Source organism: Amphiura filiformis, chromosome 8 (assembly GCF_039555335.1).
Source record: "Amphiura filiformis chromosome 8, Afil_fr2py, whole genome shotgun sequence".
In the NCBI taxonomy this organism is placed as follows: Eukaryota; Metazoa; Echinodermata; class Ophiuroidea; order Amphilepidida; family Amphiuridae; genus Amphiura; species Amphiura filiformis.
This window is the reverse complement of record NC_092635.1, coordinates 65,623,558-65,648,129: the sequence shown is the minus strand read 5'-3', so window position 1 is coordinate 65,648,129 and position 24,572 is coordinate 65,623,558. Positions and strand designations below refer to the sequence as shown.

The window sequence follows — 24,572 nt, the reverse complement described above, 5'->3', positions numbered from 1 at the left end:
GCGGGCAAGTTAAGCCGCCCCTTATCCATGTTATCTTTCAAAATAAACAACTGGAATACTTTACAGTACCCATATTAATTATATGAATGTTACTAGAAACTAGTTATTGGCTCCTCTTTATTATAACAGTTTGTGAGCCATTTATATATTTTGGCATTATCAGCATCATAAGAAATATTATTGTTGAACCCTTTGTTCTGCAGATCAGAAGATAAAGGTTAAGTCATACAATAACCTATGGAATTAAATCAAAACTCGACCACCGGTTTCTATTGTGCTAAACAATGGAACGCGGTTCAACCGGCGGTAACAATGAAACAGGAATTACTTAAAATATAATGCTGTTATACTTCAAGAAAGTAAATATTTCACAGAATAATTACCTTAGGTTTCATAAATTGGTACTCAATTTTAAGTTTCAGAAGTTTTTGGTTATTATGCTAGCTCAAGTTACCCGCCAAGTTAGACCAAATTACTCCTAATTATACTGATAAAGAACGAATGTTGATGGCCTAGCTCTCTAGTGATACCCCAACCAAGTTTTGTCAAGCAACATTAAGATTAAAATATAGCACAAACCATTTTATATGCCAAGTGATGCACAATGTAAAATGATTCAACATATAATACTCTACACTGCGTCGCAGGTAAGTTAAACAATATTTTTTTCAAAGGGTAAGGAGATTACTTTTGGTATGGTTTTTTTTGGCTCTCTGTGTAGACACCCTCTAAATTTAGCACCCCTGGGCCCATTTTGCACGGTCTATCGGCTTCTGAAAGTTCACTCTGTCAAAGTAATCGCATGAATTAGCCTTTTCATAGTTGATCCCATTGTGCATGTTTACTGCATTTAACGCTTTCTCTATATTTTAGCTACGTTTGGCCTAACTAGTCCTTAGTCGGTTTACCAGCGCCTTGTACGAAAATGTCCTGCACCAAAAAAACCTTAGAAAATTTAGATCGCCAGAGATAATAGATTGGAACATTCTTCCGGAACGACTATACGACTATACTATACTATATGCATATTAAACTACAAGCCCCAGCTGCGTTGCTGGTAGAGAGTTGAACATGACCCGCCAATATATTTATTTTGGCTTTTGGCTTGGTTGCTTGTTAAGTTTATTAAACTTTGCAACTATCCAAGCTCAACCAGAAGTTGTAGTTGAACAAGGACCGTTGATAGGTAAAACTGTTGTGTTCTCAGAACATGAGTATATCAATATCGTCAAAGAGATAGATGTGTATGAAGGAGTACCGTTTGCTGAACCACCAGTAAGATTTGAACATCCGGTGAAGAAAGCGGCGTGGAATGGCATTTACAATGCAACTTATACGAGACCTATTTGCTATCAAGATATTTTTTACACTCCCAAAGATGGATCAGAAATCAGCGAGGACTGTTTGTACATGAATATTTATGTACCCCGAGGTGTAAGTAAGATGTTGATATTTATGATATTTATTTTCAGCACTATTTGTGTGTAGCCTACATAGCCTATTTGAAGTTTAACAATGGTCCCCACTTTAAGAGTCATATCTTGAAATGAAATGATTCTAGCCCATAATTATAACCCTAACCTAACTTTAAAACACAAGATCAGTGCATGCGGTATACTAGAATTATACCCTATGCTCTTCACATCTTATCTTATGTATAAAACTACGATTTGCTCTAATGTTAACTCCAGAAAAAAGATTTGAATTCCAATCCAATTCAATTCATGCCCAATCCAAATCATTTTAATTCATTTCAATTCAGATTCAAATTTTTGCGTTTTTCTCAAAAATTATAGCGTATTGGTGACAAGTGAAGTGAAAATTCAGCAACTCAAGGCAAGGAGTTATTAATTTATTGATCAAATACTGGTTTCCCTCATTTTTGAGTGTAACTCCACAACTGTTGTCTGTGCTGAAATAAAATTTCCAGTGTAGCGGTTGTAGTCCTTGCCCCTATAATATACATATCTTACTTGTCACCAATGCTCTATAATAATTGCGAAAAATGTAAAAATAGGCACAAAATTGGGCAGGGGTGTAGTACCCCCTTAACATTACTCAAAATGACTTCAATTTCAATCCAATGAATTTCTTCATCTGTCATTACTCACAACTATTTCAATTATAATCCAATTCAATTGATGCCCAATCCAACTCATTTGTATTTCAATTCAATTCTAAAGCGTTCAATTTACTCTAATGTTATTCACTCCAGAAAATTGATTCGAATTACAAATTCCAAAGAATTGAAATGAAAATCACCCAGAATTCATTTCAATTCAATTCAAATTTCAGTGCATTGAATTAACAATAATGGATACCAAAACATTATTAACAGATAACCGACGCAGCTGTGATGGTATGGATTCATGGTGGTGGTTTTCAAGAAGGCTCAGGCTCACAGCCCGACTACAATGGTGAACCATTAAGTGCTGTTGGTGAAGTCATACTTGTCACTTTTAACTATCGTCTGGGTCCATTTGGATATCTAACAACAGGTAATTTCGTTAGCAACACATAATTTAGGCTAGGGTGGTTAGGAATTACGCTATTATTACCTATGTTGGGTCTAAGGAGGGGGAACAATGAAGTTGTCCATTATAAGATTATCCAAGCTATTCTTAATCTTATGTTATCGTATGGGTATTTCAAATCATAGCTACCTTCTAGTCAAAGTAAACAGAAAATCTGGTTGACTATATTGAATTTTAACAACCTCTCATTTTACGATTCAAAGATGATTGAGAGTATTCACAAAAATAGTAAACCTAACTAGTATTTTAGTGTTTGCCCAGCAAACACAAAACGTTTTCGACATCATTCGCAAAAGGTTATAAAAGGTTGTCAGAAAACGTTTAAATGTCGGGTTATATAAAGGGTATATTAAGAGTATAAAACGTTTTCATAACCTTAAAAAACATTTTTGATAATCTACTGCTCAGCAAACAAAAATGTTTTACAGAAAACGTTTAAATGTCGGGTTATATAAAGGGTATAAAAACGTTCTAATAACATTCCAAAAACATTCTTGAAAACTTGATACAAAACATTCTAAACAGAATGTTATTTTAGTGGTTGAAAAATATTTTGCGAAAAATGTTTGCCCAAAATATTTTCAATAACGTTTTAAAAACGTTTTCATGACCTTTATATAACCTGACATTTAAATGTTATTAAAAGGTTTTGAAAAAAACATTTTAAGAACATTTCTGTGTTTGCTGGGTTAAAATATTTTAACATAATGTTATTTAAGTATTGACACAATATTTGGGAAAAATGTTTGCAAAAATAGTTTATAATAACATTTTTTGAAAACATTTAAAAATTTAGTTGTAGTGTGTTTTCATACAAAACGTTTTAAAACGTTATCATGACCTTTATATAACCCGACATTTTAATGTTATTAAAACGTTTTAACCTAAACCAAAAGCCAAAATATAACTTATTTAAAACGTTTTTAAAACGTTTTTGTGTTTGCTGGGTGTGTAGCATGATTTACAGATTCCATTATGAGCAGCATCCAATTTTTGCTGTTATGCCTGATGGTCTTTCACAACATGATAATCTGTTTAGGGACCATCTGCATGAAATGAATTTTATGTTCTGTCTCAGAGCTGAAAGTTTAAATAAAGACACTCAACAACTTTTTGTGACTTGCTATTTTCAAATTTGTTTTCCAGTTACCAAGTGTCATTTCTACAGCAGGTTTAAAATTAGTTAGTTCTTATTTCTAATACACACATTTCTGCATTAATGTCTTTTGATCATTAAATAAAAGCAACGGTTTTTGTCGGAGTGAAGCAGCTTTTTTTCAATATTTGTCTTTATGTCAGCTTGAATTTAGGGCTAAGCCATCTGAAGTGAGCAAATGGTTATTTATAGTTACTTCAAGTTGCTATACTTAAATATCTTCTTCGTAGATATATGTAAAGATTTAATTTTTCACAAGCTAGATAAGACACTAGGTTATAATTATGAAAAATATGAAAAAAAGCTGAGGTATGAGGGTGTGGGTAAAACTTTTTGAACGACCCTTGTATAACGGTAAAAGCTGAAGGCATTGATATGTCTTGACATAAAAATAAATGAACATAATATTCACGTGTAGACCTTTATACATGTAGTTTGGATAACAACTAAGGAAAACATACACAAACATTTCTGCATTTTTATCTTGCCATATAAAGGTGACCGTATTTTACCAGGCAACTATGGATCGATGGATCAAATTGAAGCGCTGAAATGGATCCAAGCAAATATTCATGGTAAGAGAGCACTTAGCAGCGCATGATTTGAGAATCGAACCTTGGTGGTGATAAAGTATGCTCTCGTAGAAAATTGAGTTAACTTGAAATTCCCATGGACAACGAACTTACTGCTGATTGTCTTGTTGTAAACCCGTACGAGACTCGGGGGTGAGGGCTGATCCTGGTTGCGATGGTTATTTGTGGAATATCTAGGGAAGCAACAAAGTCTCTGTGTTGTTGTTAAATGGTTAATAGAATAGTGATCAGCGATAACCTGTAAAGTGTGCTGAGGCTTGTGGTTAATTTTTTAGATATCCCTGTCACGGGTTACTGATTATATTAAAGTGTCTGCATACCAGTAACTTACAACCATCCTGCAGATAGTAAATATCATTCATACGTCCATAATTCATAAAAAAGCAGGAATAAATATCGTGAATAATATCACATTTTATTTCGATGTCAAAATTATTCCATGGAAATTAAACAACGAACTCCGGGAACGAACTGTACCAGATATATTTTAATTTCATTGCACGATATTTAAATACCGACTTGATATTTAGTAAGGAATATGCCTATATTTCACAAAATTCCACGACTGGTCTGGAAGGGGTCTGCATAAGTAGCACGGGCTAAATATTAATTGGGGGTGTGTAGGAATATAGTATTGTTTGATAGAAAGTTTATTTTAAGCTAATTCACTACAGTATCAGCATCATATTGTTAACTCATGGAAAGCACATTTTCTATCAAATAATTATTTTACTCCATCTCCCGATACATTCCAATTAATAATTAGCCCGTGCGGTTTATGCAGACCCCTTTTAGACCAGAATTTTGCGAACCAATATTCCATTAATGTCAAGTCTGTACTAAATATGTTTACTGAATTTTCTTTTTATCGTCAGTATTTTTCCTGTGATTGCCAAGTCTTCTTCTTCTTCTTCTTCTTCCAATATAGTACAGTCCGCACATAGCGTATATTCGTACTTTTTGCATGGTGGGTGCAGGAAATTTACAGTGCTGACTACATCTAAGGTGTGATAAAAACTGGAAGTCGTCTAGCGGAGCTGGACGGACTGCACCTGCCCTCTGAAGCATTCCAGGGAGGTGCTGTCAACAAGCTGCTGGGGAAGTGCATTCCAGAGCCTGATTCCATCTGGGAAGAATGAATGTTGGTAAACATTTGTCCTGGCAAATGGCACATGATATTTCATTGAGTGCCCACGTAGTATCACAGTTGGAACAAGGTAGGACTGTGGAATATCAACAAGTCCGTAAGCAATGCGGTACATCATTTCCACTTTAGCCTGGGCACGCCTTTCCTGTAGGGTTGGCCATTGCAGTTGGTAAAGCATGGCTGAGACACTACTGGTGGTTCTGTAGTCGTGGAAGACGAAGCGGGCGTATCTACGTTGTACCATTTCCAGTTTCCTGATGTAAGTTGTGGAGTGCGAATCCCAGACAACACCGGCATATTCCATTACAGGGCGCAGAAGTGTCTTGTAGCAGAGGACTTTGGTCTCCCTAGGGCACTGATTGATGTTTCTTTGCAGGAATGCACGGGTAGAGTTGGCTTTTGAAGCAACTTTCTGAATGTGGGGATTCCAGGTGAGATTTTGGTGGATATTGATGCCCAAGTATTTAGCAGAGTCTGCCTCTTCAAGTGTATGGCCATGAATGTTATATGGTATCTTGTAGATCTTCTTTTTGTTGGTGACGTGGAGCACTTGACATTTTTGGGGATGAAACTCCATCAACCAATCTTTCTCCCACTTCTGCAGTTGATCAAGATCATGCTGAAGACCAGCTGCATCTTCCTCCTTCTGGATTTTGCGGTAGAGGATGCAGTCATCTGCAAATAACTTGACCGTGGATTGAGGTGATATAACATCAGGCAAGTCATTGATGAAGAGGAGAAAGAGCAATGGCCCAAGCACGCTGCCTTGTGGGACCCCGGAGTGGACAGGAGATGATCTAGATGTGGCTCCATCCAGGATCACTTGCTGAGAGCGATGGTTCAGGAAATCAGCAATCCAGGCATATGTGCTGTTCTCAATGCCATAAAACTTAAGTTTGTGAAGAAGTCTCAAATGTGGAACTCGATCAAATGCTTTCGAGAAATCGAGCAGGATGACATCCACTTGGTCTCGACTCTCGATGCTCTTTGCCAGATCTTGGATGGTTTGTATAAGCTGTGTCGCACATGATCGTCTTTTGCGAAAGCCATGCTGGGCATCGTTGAGAATGTTATGCTTATCGAGGTGACGCATGATACTGCTGCAGATGACATGTTCTAGAAGTTTACATGTGACAGATGTCAGCGATATGGGACGGTAGTTTTCAGCTTTGTTCCTGTCACCTTTTTTGAAAACTGGCACAACATTGGCTTTCTTCCAATCTTCTGGGATGATCCCTTGGTTGAGAGAAGCTTGGAAGAACAAAGAGATGACGGGAGTAAGCTCGTCTGCCAGCACCTTCAACAGTCTAGTAGGGATCTCGTCTGGTCCACACGCTTTATGGATTTGGAGACCAGCGAGCAGTTTATGGATACCATCAGGATGGATGATGATTGGATCCATGACTGAGTGAGGACTAGATCCTTTGTCTTTTATGGTGGTTTCATCCTCATTCATGTTAAATACACACGAGAACTGATCATTCAAAATATTTGCCTTGGTTGTACTATCAGAGTAGCTGATACCGTTGGAAGCTTTCAATGGGGAAACTCCGGTATTGTCACATTTTTTACTGTTAATAAAGCTCCAAAAGCGCTTGGGATTTGAGGAAGATTCTGGAGAGATGATATTAGTCACATAATCATTGTATGCTTTCTTACAAGCTGATCTGCATGTAGTCTTAAGAACCTTGTATCTCTCAAAATCTTTTGGTTTCTTAGAGTGCCGAGCTTTATTAAAGCTACGCTTCTTCTGCCGGGTGAGTCTTTTAACCTGCTTTGTGATCCAAGGTTGATTGTATCTTGTAGTGGCAACTTTGGAAGGCACACTTCTATCAAGGATGTTGAGAAGACATGTTTTGATGTCTGCCCACATCGGCTGGATGGGACTACTGGTAGTGTACTTGGTAGTAAACTGATTTTGAAAGACAAGGCATTCTTCTTTCATATTGTCAATATTAGCATTTTTCCACAGAAAAATCTTGTGTGGCACCGGCTTTCTTCTCTTAGGAGTAACGCTCGATTCCACAAACACTAGCTCATGATCACCCAGTGCTGGTAACGCAGTACATCTGCTAACAAGGGATGGGCGGTTGGTAGAAAATAGGTCAAGCGTATTATCTCTCCTTGTAGGAAATAAAACCATTTGTTCCAGGCCGATGTCAGAGTGCAGGTCCAAGAAACGCTGGTTTAGACTGAGGGGGTACTGATGTCCGTCGATTGCCAGAGTAGTCCAGTTGATGTCCGGGAGATTCAGATCACCACTGATCCATACAACAGCATTGCGAAATTTGGTGGCAATTTCTTCAATCTGGGAGCACATTTTTTCCAAGTCTGTAGCATACTGGTACAAAATGATCTATTCAATTTTGTACAATCACTATGGACCACAATGGCCTCATCCCAATTGCATAGTTTAATAACCTCAATTAAACACTCATAGTGCAAAATTTGACCTCAAGCTGCAAGGTATGAGTTTTTGTAGAAGTTAAAATGACTGGAAATGGAATGGGAATAGATTAAATAGCGATGATACAGGGTGTCCCAGAATGATTTGTACCGTGTTTGCAAAAATAACTAAAAATAGAAGACGGGCAGTGTATCTATTTTTGAAACCAGCATTATAATGTTGGATATGTCTCCTACCTATGCTGTTAATTTCAGCACGCTACCTTTATTTGTTTTGGCGTGGCATGCAATAATGTAAAATCGATGAAAAACGACTCGCATACCTTTGAAAAATGGCACGATACGATGAAATGAAGAACGTGGGATGTTTGGCACAGCATTTCGACGACAACTACTGTTGGGGTTGCGCCTTAAAGCTTGCCGGACAGCTGCAATGTTCGCTCTAGTTCTTACAGTCTTACGAGCACCTGAAGCTTCACTCTGCCGATTCCTGATAGTTCCGTGCTCGTCAAACTTCTTTACGTTATACACTATCGTCTAATGAATCTTCTTTGCGTCTCAACATAGCTGCCGGTTTGCCAGTAAGTTTTTGAAAGAAATCCACGCTGCTGTACAGTAAATTGAGGAGCCGACTTTTCTGTACCACAACCAATTCGATCTCTGCAAGCATTTCAAATGACATGGACCTCACACCGCAATAACTATATTTAAAACTACCGCCAAAGAGAGAATTGGATTAGGCCACAAATCCTTAATTCCATATAATGATTGCTTCGTAACGTCATAAATAATAGATAGATATCGGCTATTTAGTGGAAATATGAACAGGGCACAACTAAAATACCTGCATAACTTTTTCCAAATAACTTTGTGCTGAACGGTTAGTAATGTTACAGATTTTCAAAATAGGTTGCGTTGTCAAAACTTAGAATTCATCATTTTTACGCAATCTTCTATAACTTCTACTAGAAACGTCAAATTTTAAAAACTAAAAAATCTGAGAAAGCTAACTATATGTAGAACTTAAAATGCAAAACAATATGACCATTCAACATGCCCTTCATACCTAAAAAATTCCATCTTTCCCGGTACAGATCATTCTGGGACACCCTGTATGTTGCATAAACTATTCTACGTCCAATAAAAAGGATGCATCGAGCACTATTTTAACACAAACATTTGTTAGAGGAGAATAGGGTAATTGCGAACGCATGGTAATCGAAAACGGCGCGAAATCTGAAGATATATGAGAGTGAAATTTGCAATTACAGTATAGTGTCAGTGAAATCTAAATAAAATCATACATCACCATCTCTTGTTCATTCTCTTCGGGATTAAATAAATGTGAGTTTTTGGGAGTGTGTTTTCAGCGAGTTTAAAATCATTACATGAAGAAAACTTTGTCCCAGGTTTAGTTGCAAACAATTGGGACAAAAAAGTGTATGTAAATTATCACGTGATTCTACATTCACTTCCCATTTTGCATTTAGGATCACGGTTGTTTGATGTGATCATTTATTCAATTTTGTCTCTTTTCAACTTATTCATCTTTTTCTGCTTTATTGTGGTATTTTGTATTCTGTAAACTGTATATTTGTGTGCAAATTGAGGGCGCTATTTACATATATTTTAATTTGAATTTAGTTAATTCTAAAATCACAAGTTATTCCTAAAATTTCATGATAAAAAGCATTTTGAAAAATTCGTTGCTATTTGTTACCCTTTTTTGATGTTTTAATGCCATTTTACCAATGTCTACCCCTTGTAAAGATGAAAATACGATTTAAGATAAATAGCGCCATCAGTGTTCACCTTTTCTTTAAAATGACGTAGTTTTACATGTTATCAAACAACCGTGGGTTTGCTGATTACAATAGCTTTAAACACAGGTGCGTAGCCAGCATTGTCAGTCGGGGGGATGTCAGTATCGGCCCTATCTCCCCCTTTCCATTCTCTTTCCCCTCTCCTTCCCCTTTCCCTTCTCTTTCTCCCTCTCCTCCCCTTTTCTCTTCTCTTTCTCCCTCTCCTTCCTCTTCTTTATGTCTTTTCTCCTCTTCTTCTCGTCCCCATTTCCGCTTTTCCGTCCCCATTCTAGGTCTGCTCCCTCTCCTCCCCCGCTGGCTACGCTACTGTCTAAACCTACAAAAATAAACAAACCATTGTGATCTGTTGTCATTGTTTTTTTTATATTAACTTTGTATTACAACAATCGTTTTGCTTGCGCTATCTGAATCAATACAATTAAAATGGTAAACTCAATATAAATAATAAAGTGTTTTTAACTTTGTGTCAAATTTTGATTTCAGCATTCGGTGGCGATAAAGACAAAGTGACTATTTTTGGCCAAAGTTCAGGATCGACTAGTGTCAATTTCCTAATGTTCTCCAAGCTCAGTAGAGGCCTCTTCAATCAAGCTATCATGGAGGTATTTGGTTTATTTTTAAATACTTAAAAGTCATATACAGGGTTCAAAAGAAATATCCCCCCTAAAATTTCGAAACATTTCTTTGCATAACTTTTTCTCTGCCCCTTAATCTTCCCACGCCCCTTCTTTTTTGCCGCCCTTGCTTTAATCCCGTGCCCCACTTACTCGCATGCTATCCCAAGTTAGTTAGGAAATCAAAGTGATAAGTGTTGGGGACCATGTCATGGAAAAGTTTTTTCTCCTTTTTACATCAGAGCGGAACTGCTGCAGCATCGTGGGGATTCGTAGAAACTACGCAAGGACGAGAGATGGCGTTTAATATTGGAGCACAATTAAATTGCACAACCACTTATCCTACCCAGCTACGTCAATGTCTAAGAGATGTCACCGCTAGAGAACTTCTTGGTGCAGGTAGCGCTGTAAGTGAAATAAACTAATTATGTAATAATAACATTACGAATTTACGATTCGTGTTAAACCAGAATTATGCCAGAGCAGGAAATGATAATTTAAAAGAAAGTCTTATATATAGTTTAGCAATTAAGTCTACAATATTTGTCATTCTCCAGATTAGATTCAGCGCAGGTATTTGTATCGATAACCAAATCGATAACAACTTCTTGGATGACTATCCTTTGAATCTGATAAAAAGACAAGATTTTCAGCGGACTACGTTGATGTTAGGAACCAATGCTGATGAAGGAACATTCTTTCTGTGGCTCCTGTATCGACAGTACGCTGTTAAGGAAGATCCGCCATTCCTTCGTGAAGATGACTTGAAGTTTGTAAGTTCCTAATAAGCCCAATCGGCATTTGAAGTTTGCAATGCATTGTAGGACAGTTTTTGCAATTTTAGGACACTTTGTCCTTTGACCTTTCAGAAAATTCAGAAATATTGGGTTTTTGTACGTACAAAATATAATCTAAAATGTTTTACAATATTTAAAACAAATATAAAAAATATTAGTGTTTTATAATTAATTATTTGGTATTTTTAATGATCAAAATTGTGACAATAATAAGAAAATTAATAATAATTACGTAAATTTTCTCGATATGTCAGAGGTCAAACTGTCCTAAAACTGCTTTCAAAAACCGGAAGTTAGAATGGCGATTGGGCTTATTAAAACAACTGTGGTCTATTTTAGCCAATTCAAATAGAGTAGCTTCCCCTGATAAAATATTATTACTTAAACCTGCTATCCACGTAGAACGCTTGTCAGTCGATGACTATTTACACAAGACGCGAGCAGTCACTTAATTAGGCGCTTGAAACGATCGCACTTGGTTTTAAAATTAGCAAAATATTTAGCATCACCTTTTCACTTCATAATTAATTTTCTCGGTAAAATGAAAAGCAATCATTTTCATTTCTCCGGTAAATATATGTTTGGCAATGTATATTTTTTTTTCAAACTCTGATGTTGAACTTAGGTGTTTAATTTAGGCTTCTAAAGTGTAAGATTTTTGATTTTCACAGGCTTCAACTTGCCCGCGAGCTTTATTTGGGGGTCAACATTTTGTATGTATTTGTGGTATACAAGTGGATTTGTGGTCTTTCTATTCGCTACCGAAACATATGTTTCCAACTTTCTAAAGCACATCATAATAGCTATGTCATAATGTTGACAGAATTTCGGTTTTGATTATACCATTTCTCAATTTGGACTACCAATTTTGTCAAAAACAACTCTCGAATGTACCCATGGATGGATGATTTTGCAAGACACAATAGAAATATCGATTATATCTGCTGGTTATATCAGATATGAAGTACTGGTTGGACATTTTGACAGTCGCAAGTGAAAAAATCACTAAACTATGATAGATCCACACGATGTGCCTTACAGGAAAAATATCTTTCTTTAGCGAACTATATTAGTTTGAAACGCAAAAAAATTAATTCCGCAAAATCAAAACTTTTACACTAAAGGACACAATTTCATTCCATATTTTAATACCATGATTTTTAAAAGGTATATCCAAGCACTATACACTGAAGAAAAAAATCATAGCAAAAGACGTATATCTGAATTGTGCTGATTTCAACATGTATCAACATTAGCGCGACTATGCATAGCAAAAGAAGCTGTTCAGTAACGTACTGAGTGTATCAATTTTAAGTTGTGTTGTAAGCCATATAACAGCACAAATTCACCCATAATATTTAATCTCTGTTTCTTTTGTTTTGCCCCAAATAGCTGTTGCAGATATTTGTTCCTTATGCTATAGAAAATCCGCTCGTTAAAGATTCAGTTTATCAACAATACTTAGATTGGACAATCCAAGATCAAGACAATGTGGACTTCTTCAGACCATTTGTTGACATCAACACAGATGAAAAATTTGCCGCACCTACTGATATGGTAGCTAGAGCTCATGCCAAAGCGGGGGATCAAGTCTACCTTTATCAGGTCTGTTGTATCACATGTTTTTCTTCCTTAGCATTAAGTTCAACGTCACTAAATAACATAGGCGTAGATCCGCCCCCCCCCCAATATTTTGCCAGGAGGTGGTCCATACAATCATCCCCATGTTGACGCCTGAATTTGGGTTTCTGAGCAAATTAACCTCATATTTTACCATTTTAGCCCCAACATTTTGGCGCATTTATTCCTTTTTTGCACCATATTTGATCAGTTTAGCTTCAAAATAACAACAACAAAAAATTCACGCGCTTCGCGCATTTGTACCATAAACTTATTATGTCGCCAAAAGGGGCTGTATTCACTATTTCAAGATTTTTTTCCAACCCCATCTCCCAATGTCAAAGAGCCACTGCTTAATAAGTATACATAACTAATCAAATAGTTGATCGTAGGTAGAAATGGTAGCGTTTTTTTAAAAATTGTGTCATCATTAGAGGAGAATAGGATAATTATGGGCGCAAGGTAATCGAAAATGGCGCGAAATCTGAAGATATATGAGAGTGAAATTTGCAATTACAGTATAGTGTCAGTGAAATTTAAGTAAAATCATACATCACCATCTCTTGTTCATTCTCTTCGGGATTAAAAGAAAGTGAGCTTTTGGGAGTGTAATTTCAGCGAGTTTAAAATCAGCACATGAAGAAAACTTTGTCCTAGGTTTAGTTTGCAAACAATTGGGACAAAAAAGTGTATGTTACCGAATCGATGTAAACAATATGTGCCTAATGTATTAATATCCTATCGAGACCGTTTTATATACAAGTATCGCCAGAACTTTATTCTAATTTTACAAGTAGTAAATGTATGCTATTCTCGAAGCTGCCATTTGAAATCATATTATAAGTAATATCTTTATTTCATGGAATTCCGTCTAATCATCATCATCAGTCGGCTTTCTCCAACTAATGCGATCTTGGGCAAGCGAAACAATTTTGTTTGGCTGCAGCATCCCTTTAGTATCTCCCAGGAGGTGCTGGACATACTGTAAGTACAGTGTGCGCGGCCGTCCCGGTTTCCTCTTCCCATGTGGTGGAATTATATAAAGCGCATATTCCTTCACAGGCTCGCCATCTTCAAGACGCAGTATATGGCCGAGAAATTTGAGTTGATGAATCTTGACTCTGGCAACCAGTGGAGTGGTGTAATAATGATATCATAACTTTTTGCAGATGACACATACTCCAACAGTTTCCATATATTCGTTACCAAATGCAACAAATCCTAGCTGGCTTGGTTCTGGTCACTCTGAAGATGTTCCCTTTGTCTTTGGTCATCCTTTTATGAGAGTTAAGAAGAACATGGAGCTGAGTGGACCCGAAAAAGAATTGAGTGTGAAGATAATGCGATTTTGGACGGAATTTGCCAAGACAGGGTATGAATATCATAGATCAGATTCTCGTTTTATATATTAAGCTAACTTCACGTATACTTATGTAGATCAGCTCGTAATCGGCGGGATTGTTGGGCCTTTACCACTACGCCCAAACTAAATGCAGACTGACGTTAAGAGTGATATATTTTGACATGTACGGTCTATATTTTGAGTGTTAAAAGAAGATCATACCAGATACATGGCCAATGGATCTCAAAAGGGAAAGACTCGCTGAATACTCGAACAGTAATAGACGGATAACACAATACGCTGGCGAAGTTACGTAATTAATCGGATTAACTACCATAGCAATAGGTACAAACAATTTTGAATATACCGCGCTGCACTACAAGCAGGTTGCACTCATCACCTGTCGTCAATCATATAATAGATTGAATACAATACCGCTCTTTTCAAAGAGACTAATCTTACAGGTGCAAGTGATTAGCATTTCTTTGACATCTATGGTTCAATGCAGAGGTACCGCATGAACGTAGTAGTGCAGCGCGATATAATCAAAAATTGTTTGTACCTATTGCTATGGTAGTTAATCCGATTATTACGTAACTTCGCCAGCGTATATAACTTCACAATAATCTTTAATTCCGCATCATCAAATCAACAAAGTATCACAATATAATATAGGGTCCTTTCATCTTTTCTGTTTCGGTTTCGGTTTCCGGTTTCGGTTTCGGATCTCATTGTTATTTTGAAGTGTTAGCATGGTACGTGTGAACAATCCTTTTATTCTAGTCTTTTGTTGACTACAGAAAAGTTGAAAGAAGATAATTTCTGTTTCGGTTTCGGGAGTTATGTTAATTTCTGACATGAAAAACGTGAGATGAGAGGGTTGATGCTAATCTAGACAAAAGAAGTGTCTAAATTTTACGGTCGTAAATTCGCGATAAAGTGTACGGCTTCAATTGACTTGCGTTGGGTGTATAGGTACTCCAGCCTAAGCGGGAGTATCTCCTGAAAATAACCCAGCGTCGAAATATACATTAACGTTATTAATATAAATTAATCAATAGTAATCAGTGTTGCCAAGAATTATGTATACTTGTTCGACGTGCAATCGCGCAAAAATCGGTCATATTATGATTATGTAGCGATTAAATGGGGAATTATTTTCGTCCCAAATACACCTTAAAACTTGGTAATATGCAACACCAGAGAAGTGCGTTGAATTGAAACTAATAGGATTTCTTTCATTGGAATTGGTAATCTGATAATAATAGCTTCAGGCAAAATTGCCAGACTCAAATCTATTTTAAATGTATATTTTTTGAGAGAGTGGGGATGATGAGACGCGGAGATGATCTGGGAGAGGAGAGGAGAGGAGAGGAGAGGAGAGGAGAGGAGAGAGCAGAGGAGAGGAGAGGAGAGAGAGAGGAGAGAGGAGAGGAGAGGAGAGAGAGGAGAGGAGAGGAGAGAGAGAGAGGAGAGGAGAGGGAGGAGAGGAGAGGAGAGGAAAGGGGGGAGGAGAAGGGGGGGGAGGGGAGGAGAGGGGGGGGGAGGAGAGGAGGGAGGAGAGGAGAGGGGAGAGGAGAGAGGAGAAGAGAGAGAGGAGAGAGGAGAGAGGAGAGAGAGGAGGAGGGGAGGGGAGGGGAGGGGAGGGGAGGGGAGGGAGGGAGGAGGGGAGGGGAGGGAGAGGAGAGGAGAGGAGAGGAGAGGAGAGGAGAGAGAGGAGAGGAGAGGAGAGGAGAGGAGAGGAGAGGAGAGGAGAGGAGAGAGAGAGAGAGAGAGGAGAGGAGAGGAGGGAGAGGAGGGAGGGGAGGGGAGGGGAGGGGAGGGGAGTGATGAGATGATGAGTTTATTTAAATTTGTCCATGTTGATGATAGGCAAGCTGCTAAAATGTTCCAATTGCGTAGCAGGGTAAAATTAGCAATAAACAGATGAATTCAGAAAGCCCAAAGTTTACCAACATCGATGGCCTATCGGTAATAGAGGACACTAAAGCAAAAGGGGCGCTAGACCACTAAAAACACCGGTCTTCCACACACAGTGGGTGTCCCATAATCTCGTTTTATCCATCCTTGTTTATTAACAACAGGTATCTACCTCTATTGAAATAAGCTGATTGGTAATTCAAACTTAACAATGAATTCAAGGAACAGGTCAATTCACACAATCCCGTGCGTTTTCGTTTCTGAACAATAGAGCTCCCGAAACAGAAAAGATGAAACGAGGGATATATTACGGATTGAGTACGCTTGCGGTCCGTCTCCATCAATAACTGGTCGCCAACTACGATGATTCGTATTTAGCCAGAATCGATGAGAGAAAGACCGCGGAGCGATATATTTAAATAGCCTAATTGAAAAATAGAAATATCAAGATATTATTATTCTAGGTATTTCTAACTAATTAGTATGAAGAAAAACATGGCAATCAAATGAAAGAATATAAATCTTGACCGTTCCGACAATGCTATCTAGGTTGAATAACAGATCAAGCATGCCAAGAGACCCAGCAAGTCCATTACTAGCTTAGGTTCAAGCCAATACCCCAGAGTATGATTTAAGGAAGCCCATCATGCACTGTAAAAGTGTTATCACTAGAGTTTCAACTGCCACTTTACTTTCCAAATCCCATTGAATTCTGTGCAAAAGATGTTGTTTTAGAGTTGTGTGTGTGTCATTATTACTTGGTCGATTTCAGATCTAAAGTGATGTATGCATAAAGGATAATTCACACCTTCTGTAGATAACATAAAATGTGAAATCGACCAGCTTTTTGAAGGTGTTTTTATGGTAAATATATCTGTCCAAATTCAAATTTAACCATGCACGTGTATGCAGTGGGCGGACAGTGGTGTCATGTTCACTCACACAGTTATGCTAACCGCAAGACTTGCTGGGTAGTCCTTAACTCATCCTCTGCCAATACCCAGATTACATAAAACGTTTTACAGAAAACGTTATTGGGTTATATAAATGGTATAAAACGTTTTGATTCAATTCCAAGAACATTTTTGAAAATTTGATGATGCGAAACATTCTAACATAATTTTATTTAAGAATGGACCAAATATTTAACAATTTAAAAATGTTTTTGCAAAAAACATTTTATACTTACAATTTGACGTTTTGAAAATCCTGTTGTAGGTTTTTCTTATAAAACGTTAAAAACAATTCCATGACCTTTATATAAGTCGATATTTAAATGTTATTAAAACGTTTTGCATAATACCAAAACGTGTTTATAACCTTGTTATAACGTTTTAAAAACATTTTTGTGTTTGCTAGGCAGGGCTCTGGGGTGGTGTTTTTCTTTAAAGATTTGCTTCTCCAGTTCTTTTTCTTCAGATGTCTTTATATCCCGTCCACCCACCTCTAATTTGGGTATAATTAAAAAAACCAGAGAAAACTGCTGATCACAACCATTTATCAAATCTTTACTGTGTACTGAGACAGGACACCAAGTATGTCAAGCGACACAGAAAATGAGATGTATTGGCCTACGTTTACCGTTCCTGAACTCAACTACAAAGTATTGGCTCTCAATTTGACTACTGACAGAGCTCTTAAAACAGCCTCTATGCGATTCTGGAATGACCTTGTACCAAAGTTGAGAACTTTCACTGGTTAGTAAATTACGTTTCAAATAAAATGTATTTCGGTGATTCTTTGTCAACATTTCAGGTACTTATCACGGTATGCAAGCCGAAAAAAAGTATTTGCTCACATATCATACTGAATCAATGTTAAGTAATTGATATTCTGCCCATTTAAATTACAATTTACAAAGAGGATATAAAGCTAACATTTTATGGCAAAGAAATGCTAATATATTTTGTATGAAAATGTTATAATATTGCTTTAAAAAGAGATCAATTCTTATTCGCCATTCTGCTATTAAAGTTCAAAACCAAATACCGCATGTATTACAACAGCTGAAAACACCTGTCACCAATCAGAGACAATAATGATTGCATTTTTATGTTATTGTTTTCAGATGACTTAGAGGGAGTCGAGCGTGAATGGCGAAAGCAATTTTACAACTGGGATCAGGAGGTGAACGAGTGGCGGGAAGCGTTCAACGCCTACAAAGTAGCGTTTAATAAAGTCAACTAAAACATTCCATGAGAATATTTAAAATATTAATTGATCATAAAGAATTCTCGTGATTCATAAGATATACTCTTAAGGGTGGGTCATGCAACTTCACCCTGAGAAAATTGAGAGATTTTGTAGGGTACCTTTTAAATTTTCTTTGTAAATTACGAGTCCAAAATGGGTTGCATTTTTACTCATTAGGGGGTAAATTCTATATTAAATTTCCGTTTGAAGGGGCTACATTTGCTGGCGGGGTAAAACTCGTATAGGGGGTGTTTCCAAAATAATTTGGCCACGCATGAGTACACTATCATACTTGAGTGGCCCCTGGGATAGATCGACACATTTTGGTAGCACGATAGATTCTGAAGGGGCTCTAGAGTTTTGGGATCTCAATTAGACTTTCGAGATATGGCGGACAATAGGATGGCGCTCCACGAAGTGGGCAAAATCTTTTGAATTTACCGGGTTTTACCCAGATAGAAAACTGCCCGCCTTTTGTGTACGCCATACTTGTGTAAGGCTAACATCTTTTCGATCCAAATATTCTCAAGGATCTGATACTAGAAATCAGAACTACACTAGATATATTTTAATCTTTAAGTACAGCCTCGGCATTTAGCAAGGAATAGTTTTTGCAAAATTCCACGACTTGTCTGCAAGGGGTTTGCATATAAGTAGAATGGGATAAATATTAATTGAGGTGTGTCTGGAGATAGTATTGTTTGATAGAAAGTGTTCTTTTATGAGTTTACATTATGGTGCTCATAATGCAGTGAATTTACCTAAAATGGCAAACTGAATTTGAGCTTGGTGGGGGACACAACTGCGGACTTTATTTACCTGGCATTCGTCACAGCTAAAATACACTTTCAATATACCAGTTTTTGGAAAATGGTAGGAGTTAAAAAATATGGCTCTTAAATGTGATACGTACTCAGAAAGTTTGAAGGCCCCCTGGGGTCACAAATGTTACAAACTTACGGTACAAAAACAACTGCGCTGATTCCTGGTTGTCCAATGAAAACACACTTTTTATTTGTGTACAGTAAGTTTGTAACATACATTTGGCTCCAGGGGGTCATTTAAACTTTCTGAGTACGTACCATTTTAAAGAGACATTTAAAGCTCCTTCCGCTTTCAAAACTGGAAATTACAAGTGCATGATTATCTCAGTTCTGACAAACACTTATTGGTATTAAGGTTCAGTAAATCTCACCGCAAACCTCAATAAAGTTGATAATATCAGAATAATCTTGCTAAAATTCGGAAATTTTACCCCTACAAAACTGAAATACACTGCGCACGAGTATAATCCTAACCTATCTTAATTCTATCAAATAATTATTTTGCACCATCTCCTGACATACTCCAATTAATATTTAGCTAGTGCGGTTTATGCAGACCCTTTTTCAGACCAAAATGTTGCGAAAAGATATTCCATACTAAATGTCTGTACTAGTAATATGTTTACTGAAGTTTCTTTTTATCGTCAGTATTTTTCCTATGATTGTCATGGGTAATGATTTTAGGAATGTTAGCACAACGTACGTAAGTTATACGATCCAATGACCCGTGTTAGATGACGAGTCTGTAGCATATTGGTACAACATGATCTATTCAATTTTGTACTATGGACCACAAGGGCCTCATCCCAATTGCATAGTTTGATAACCTGAATTAAACACTCGTAATGGATAATTTGACCTCAAGTTGCAGGGTATGAGTTTTTGTACCCAAATTTTCAGAGGTCATTCAATGAATGTACAAATGCATTTGGGTTAAAGAACTGTGCCCTGATAGATGAACATGTTGTGGATCTTAGTGAATGAAATAGGTACGGAATGATTACATTTTACTTTTTGCTAGTAAAATCATTCAGTTATACAAACAAATCCGGCAAAAAAATCCAACGCGTTTCTTTAGCGCAATAATATTATTATTATTAACATAATTTATTATGAACTTCGATTAGCCACGTAAGTGCTAATACGTGACGAACCATGTAAAGTGATAGTATTGACTGTTTTATAATGACTGTTTTAATTTTTTCAATACGCAAAAACTGAAGAAATTCGAAAACACAGTAATCGTCATGGAAACTTTAATTTTCTGGCGAACCTTTTTTCCCCTTGGTCAAATTTGAAAAATGATTGGTACCGTATTCATTCCAATAAGCGCCCAGGGCACTTTACAAAGTCATGTTGGGTGGGGGCTTATTTTTTTACATTGTTTGCCTAATTTTTTCCAACATGCGTTTATTTATAGAGAAAAATTTACATAAGAAGGTCCGAGACGTTCTAGTAGCTTTTCTGATGCAAAAAATGTATTGCAAGTTTACACAGGACTTGAAAATACCCCAGATGGGCGCTTATTGGGGATATGGGCGCCTATTTGAACGAATGCGGGTACATTGGTTGGCTACAAAAGTTCTTGTGCATTGATTTGTAAAGATTTTACTCGAAAACAAAGTAAATTTTCAAAAGCGTATTACAAATAGTTTTCAAAGCACAAGTACAAAAGTGGCCCTTTTTCATACATTCCTTAGAAGTTAAAATGACTGGGCTGTGATTTGGGGTAACTCGTTGCTTCCCCTCTCCAGATATCTGTACTTCAAGTCCGCCCATACCCCATGCCTTAAGCAGTACCCAATGATTATAGAGATTCAGGTGTGGCAGTACATGGAAACTGTATATCAAAGTTGAATCCCGGTTTAGAATTTTTTACATCGAATACATCAAAATTGTAATCCACGAGGAAATTTGTTAACTATACGGTCCTCCGAGTTCAAATAGACCTGGGCTTGCAAGTTGCGAAATAGCAATGTATAGTAATCGGCAGCCACGGTTTTACCACGAACAAGACACATGAATGAGGTCACTTGGAAGTTTAATGTATTAATAATATACTGCATGAATGGATGGATCTATATAACATAACATAACATTCGATTCGGCATTCAAGTGTGTCCTAATACAGTTAATCTAGCTACTGCGTAGTTTGCTCGTCAACTCATTCGACAGAAGTTGGTACTCCAAACTACACCAGAACAACTTCTGCATTCTATCACCATCCATCAGAGATTGACACACTACGATATCAGGACAACTACCAGACAATTACACGATATCTTCATCCAAGCTGACCACTTTATTCAGCTGGTGGAGAATAGGACACAATGACTCACCAAAGTCTTTATTTTGGCTTAAGGCTTGTTTGCCTATTGAGTCGTTCAACTCTAACTATTCGAGCTCAACCACTAGTTACAGTAGAACAAGGCCTGTTGATGGGTAAAACTGTTATGTTCTCAGAACATAAGTATATCAATATCGAAAGAGAGATAGATGTATATGAAGGAGTACCGTTTGCTGAACCACCAGTAAGATTAGAACATCCAGTGAAAAAGACGACCTGGGATGGAACTTACAATGCAACATATGTGAGACCTTCGTGTTATCAAGGTTGGCCATCCCTAGGACAAGATGAATTGGAAGTTAATGAGGATTGCTTGTACATGAATATCTATGTTCCACGTGGCGTAAGTCAAGATATTTGTGATTACATCCTTATAATGATAAAGAACAAAACTTCAATGCATAACTAAAGCTCATTTTAAAATGTGTAACATGCTCTAGGTTCATATGGGAACGGGTCACATTACAGGTATCATCATGGGTATCGTACAGAAACCAAGGTTGAAAACACAAAAGTAATACAGAGCCATGACACGGCATATATGCTTCCTTTGTTGTTTCCATTACCAGGTATTAAGATAATATATACTTCAGGTTCTGATTTGCTTTCACCTCAGGTCCACAAATGACATTATTATTATTATTGGAAAACTGCAATGCCTTATTTAAGAACTATTATTATTATTATTATTATTATTATTATTATTATTATTATTATTATTATTATTATCATTATTTTTATTATTATTATTATTATTATTATTATTATTATTATTATTATTATTATTATTATTATTATTATTATTATTATTATTATTATTGTAGTAGTAGTAGTAGTAGTAGTAGTAGTAGTAGTAGTAGTAGTAGTAGTAGTAGTAGTAGTAGTAGTAGTAGTAGTAGTAGTAGTAGTAGTAGTAGTAGTAGTAGTAGTAGTAGTAGTAGTAGGGATGCCCACTCTCAATACAGTTTCCACTAGAACGATTTTTCATTTACTGTGTGCGTGCACTCACACACGTATTGTCTATGGAGAAACTGATCGATACAAGAAATCCCAGGCATGTTAAATGGCGTACATACTTGTTTTGATCCAAATGTAGGCCTATATCAGGGTGTTTCAAGAAATTCCTGATTCCACCAGAAAACATTCACCAAACTGTTTCCTGTTTGGTCAGTAAATAGAGAGGACCTTCCTGCATGAAGAGATCAACTTTTTTAATGAAAAATTTAATGAGATGAGAACTACAACAGGTTGAAGTGACACCATTCCGTGCATCAGGTGTTCAAACGCAATTATCTCCGAATTTGGAGTGAATCAGACAAGCAAACTTACATACTCATAAAATTTAACTATTTATGAAGACAAAATGTGTAGGATGTTAAGAAATTTAAGAATGTTTAAGCCTACTGCGGCCCATCTCAAATCATGCACTTCCCCGTGCACTTCTCACTACCATGTCCATTTCATAGGGAGTATAAAAACCGGGGACCATCATGGCTTCCATGCACACAGTGTATTGCTCAATGTAGTAAAGATAACCTTTGAGTTGGAGCAAATTTCTCAAAATTGGTAGTGATTAATGTTACCAAACTTATGCCATGATGAAATATAATAATTTTTGAAGATAAAATGTGCTGACCTTAAAAGATTGAACAATGTTTAAGACTACCGCTTTTCATTTGAAATAATGCACTTATTGTTCATCTCCTCTATGGAGATATTTTCCATGGCGGCCATCTATGATCATGCTTGAGGTTTCAACAAACAAACCATGGGTTTTGAGGTCTTATAGTTTTTGTTGTATGTCAACAAAATCGATTAAATTTTCAGGATGATCTTATTTTCATGTTGTTATAAGCAAATATAATGTTCCAGATAAGATAGTTAATAAATACATTAAGAAAAAGTACCTTAAAGTTGCACTTTCTGTTAGTATTCCTTTTGGACTTTAACTTTTTAACATGTTCTAGCAGCCCTATATAAAACCGTGACACTCGAAAGGCCATATCTCTGGAATGAAACGTCCGATTAAGATTATTTAAACGCCAAAATGTTTCTTTCATCAATTCCCATCCAATAAGTTAGGTCTGAATCAATTTAAAAGTACTTCAATTTTTAGTGGACATGCCTAGTAGTAGTAAAGATTGTAAAAAATAGTCAGTGATATAAATAGTTCAATTTTAAGTTTAATCTTAAAGACATTTTGATTGCACTACAGAATTAATGTCATTCGCGATCATTTTCTTGCTATTTGCTTGCTTGCTTGCTTGCTTACTTGTTTGTTTATTTGTTTATTTGTTTTTAGATTACCAACGCAGCTGTAATGGTATGGATTCATGGTGGTGGTTTTATAAGAGGCTCGGGATCAGAGTCCAACTACAACGGGGTGCCAATGAGTGCGATTGGTGAAGTCATACGCGTCAATATTAATTACCGTCTCGCAACATTGGGTTTTCTCACCACAGGTAATTTTCATTTCAAATGAAACCAAATATGCAACAACAAAAACTGTTTCACCAAATTGGCCGTAAACCATGAAAAATAGTACCCTTTCTCGGTCTTTAAAGACTTTTGGTAAAAGTTTCACTTCCCTAAGCCAGTTTTCTTAAATGTGTACCCCATATCTTACGCTTTAATACGATACAGCCTTTCTCATCTGCACATTCCCATAGCCATCTTCCAATAATCCCTCGCTCGTTTTAATAGTTGGTGGCAAAGAACCAAAATTATGAGCACTCTAGTTTCTATGCTTAGTGGGTGACAAAGAACAAAATTAAAACTGAACACCCTGGTTTTAACAGTTGATGACAAAGAACAACCCTCTCTTTTAATAGTGTTTGACAATGAACCAAAATAAAGAACAAAATAGTTTCCATGCTTAGTGGTTGACAAATAACCAAGATTAAGAACACCCTGGTTTTAATAGTTGGTGAAAAAGAACCAAATAAAGAACACCGTGGTTTCTATACATAATGAGTGACAAAGAACCATTAAGAACACCCTATATTGGTAGTTGGTGAAAAAGAAATAAAAAACAGAACAGCCTATTTTCTATACTTGTGACTGACAAAGAACCAACATTAAGAACCCCATTTTTCAATGTTTGGTAACAAAGAGCCTATATCACGGTTGTTTGATGTATATAGAATTGGCTTCATTATTAACTAAATGCAAACTATAGATGGCGCTATTTATCCTAAAGCATATTTCTTTATTTGCAAGAGGTAGGTGATTAATATTACCATTAAAACAGCTGGAA

At 36.7% G+C, this 24,572-nt stretch overlaps 2 protein-coding genes across 3 annotated transcripts in view; both read left to right on the top strand.

Moving 5' to 3' along the window:
* Nucleotides 1-1,037: 1,037 nt before the first annotated feature.
* LOC140159367 (acetylcholinesterase-like) lies at nt 1,038-18,250 on the top strand. 2 transcript variants are annotated; one of them, XM_072182815.1, is made up of 10 exons: nt 1,038-1,434; nt 2,339-2,498; nt 4,188-4,265; nt 10,143-10,261; nt 10,516-10,680; nt 10,831-11,046; nt 12,463-12,675; nt 13,860-14,062; nt 17,480-17,649; nt 18,021-18,250. In XM_072182815.1, the coding sequence occupies exons 1-10, from the start codon at nt 1,072-1,074 to the stop codon at nt 18,137-18,139; spliced, it is 1,806 nt and encodes a 601-aa protein (XP_072038916.1). In that variant the 5' UTR covers nt 1,038-1,071; the 3' UTR covers nt 18,140-18,250. The 2 variants fall into 2 exon arrangements, with proteins under 2 accessions (XP_072038916.1, XP_072038917.1); XM_072182816.1 differs by lacking the exon at nt 17,480-17,649 and having other exon boundaries at nt 18,021-18,127.
* Nucleotides 18,251-20,769: 2,519 nt separating this feature from the next.
* LOC140159670 (cholinesterase-like) overlaps nt 20,770-24,572 on the top strand; it is a 16,804-nt gene continuing 13,001 nt past the window's right edge. Inside the window, exons 1-2 of the mRNA XM_072183166.1 lie at nt 20,770-21,659; nt 23,619-23,778. Coding sequence (XP_072039267.1) covers nt 21,300-21,659; nt 23,619-23,778 — 520 coding nt within the window. The 5' untranslated portion in view covers nt 20,770-21,299. The remainder of the gene's footprint in view (nt 21,660-23,618; nt 23,779-24,572) is intronic.

Bases quoted from the DNA above. Each gene is read 5' to 3' on its own strand.
- LOC140159367 (XM_072182815.1), top strand. From the start codon at position 1,072: ATGACCCGCCAATATATTTATTTTGGCTTTTGGCTTGGTTGCTTGTTA. The intron at 1,435-2,338 runs GTAAGTAAGATG...CATTATTAACAG, and splicing joins ATATTTATGTACCCCGAGGT to ATAACCGACGCAGCTGTGAT. The intron at 10,262-10,515 runs GTATTTGGTTTA...TTTTTACATCAG, and splicing joins TCAATCAAGCTATCATGGAG to AGCGGAACTGCTGCAGCATC.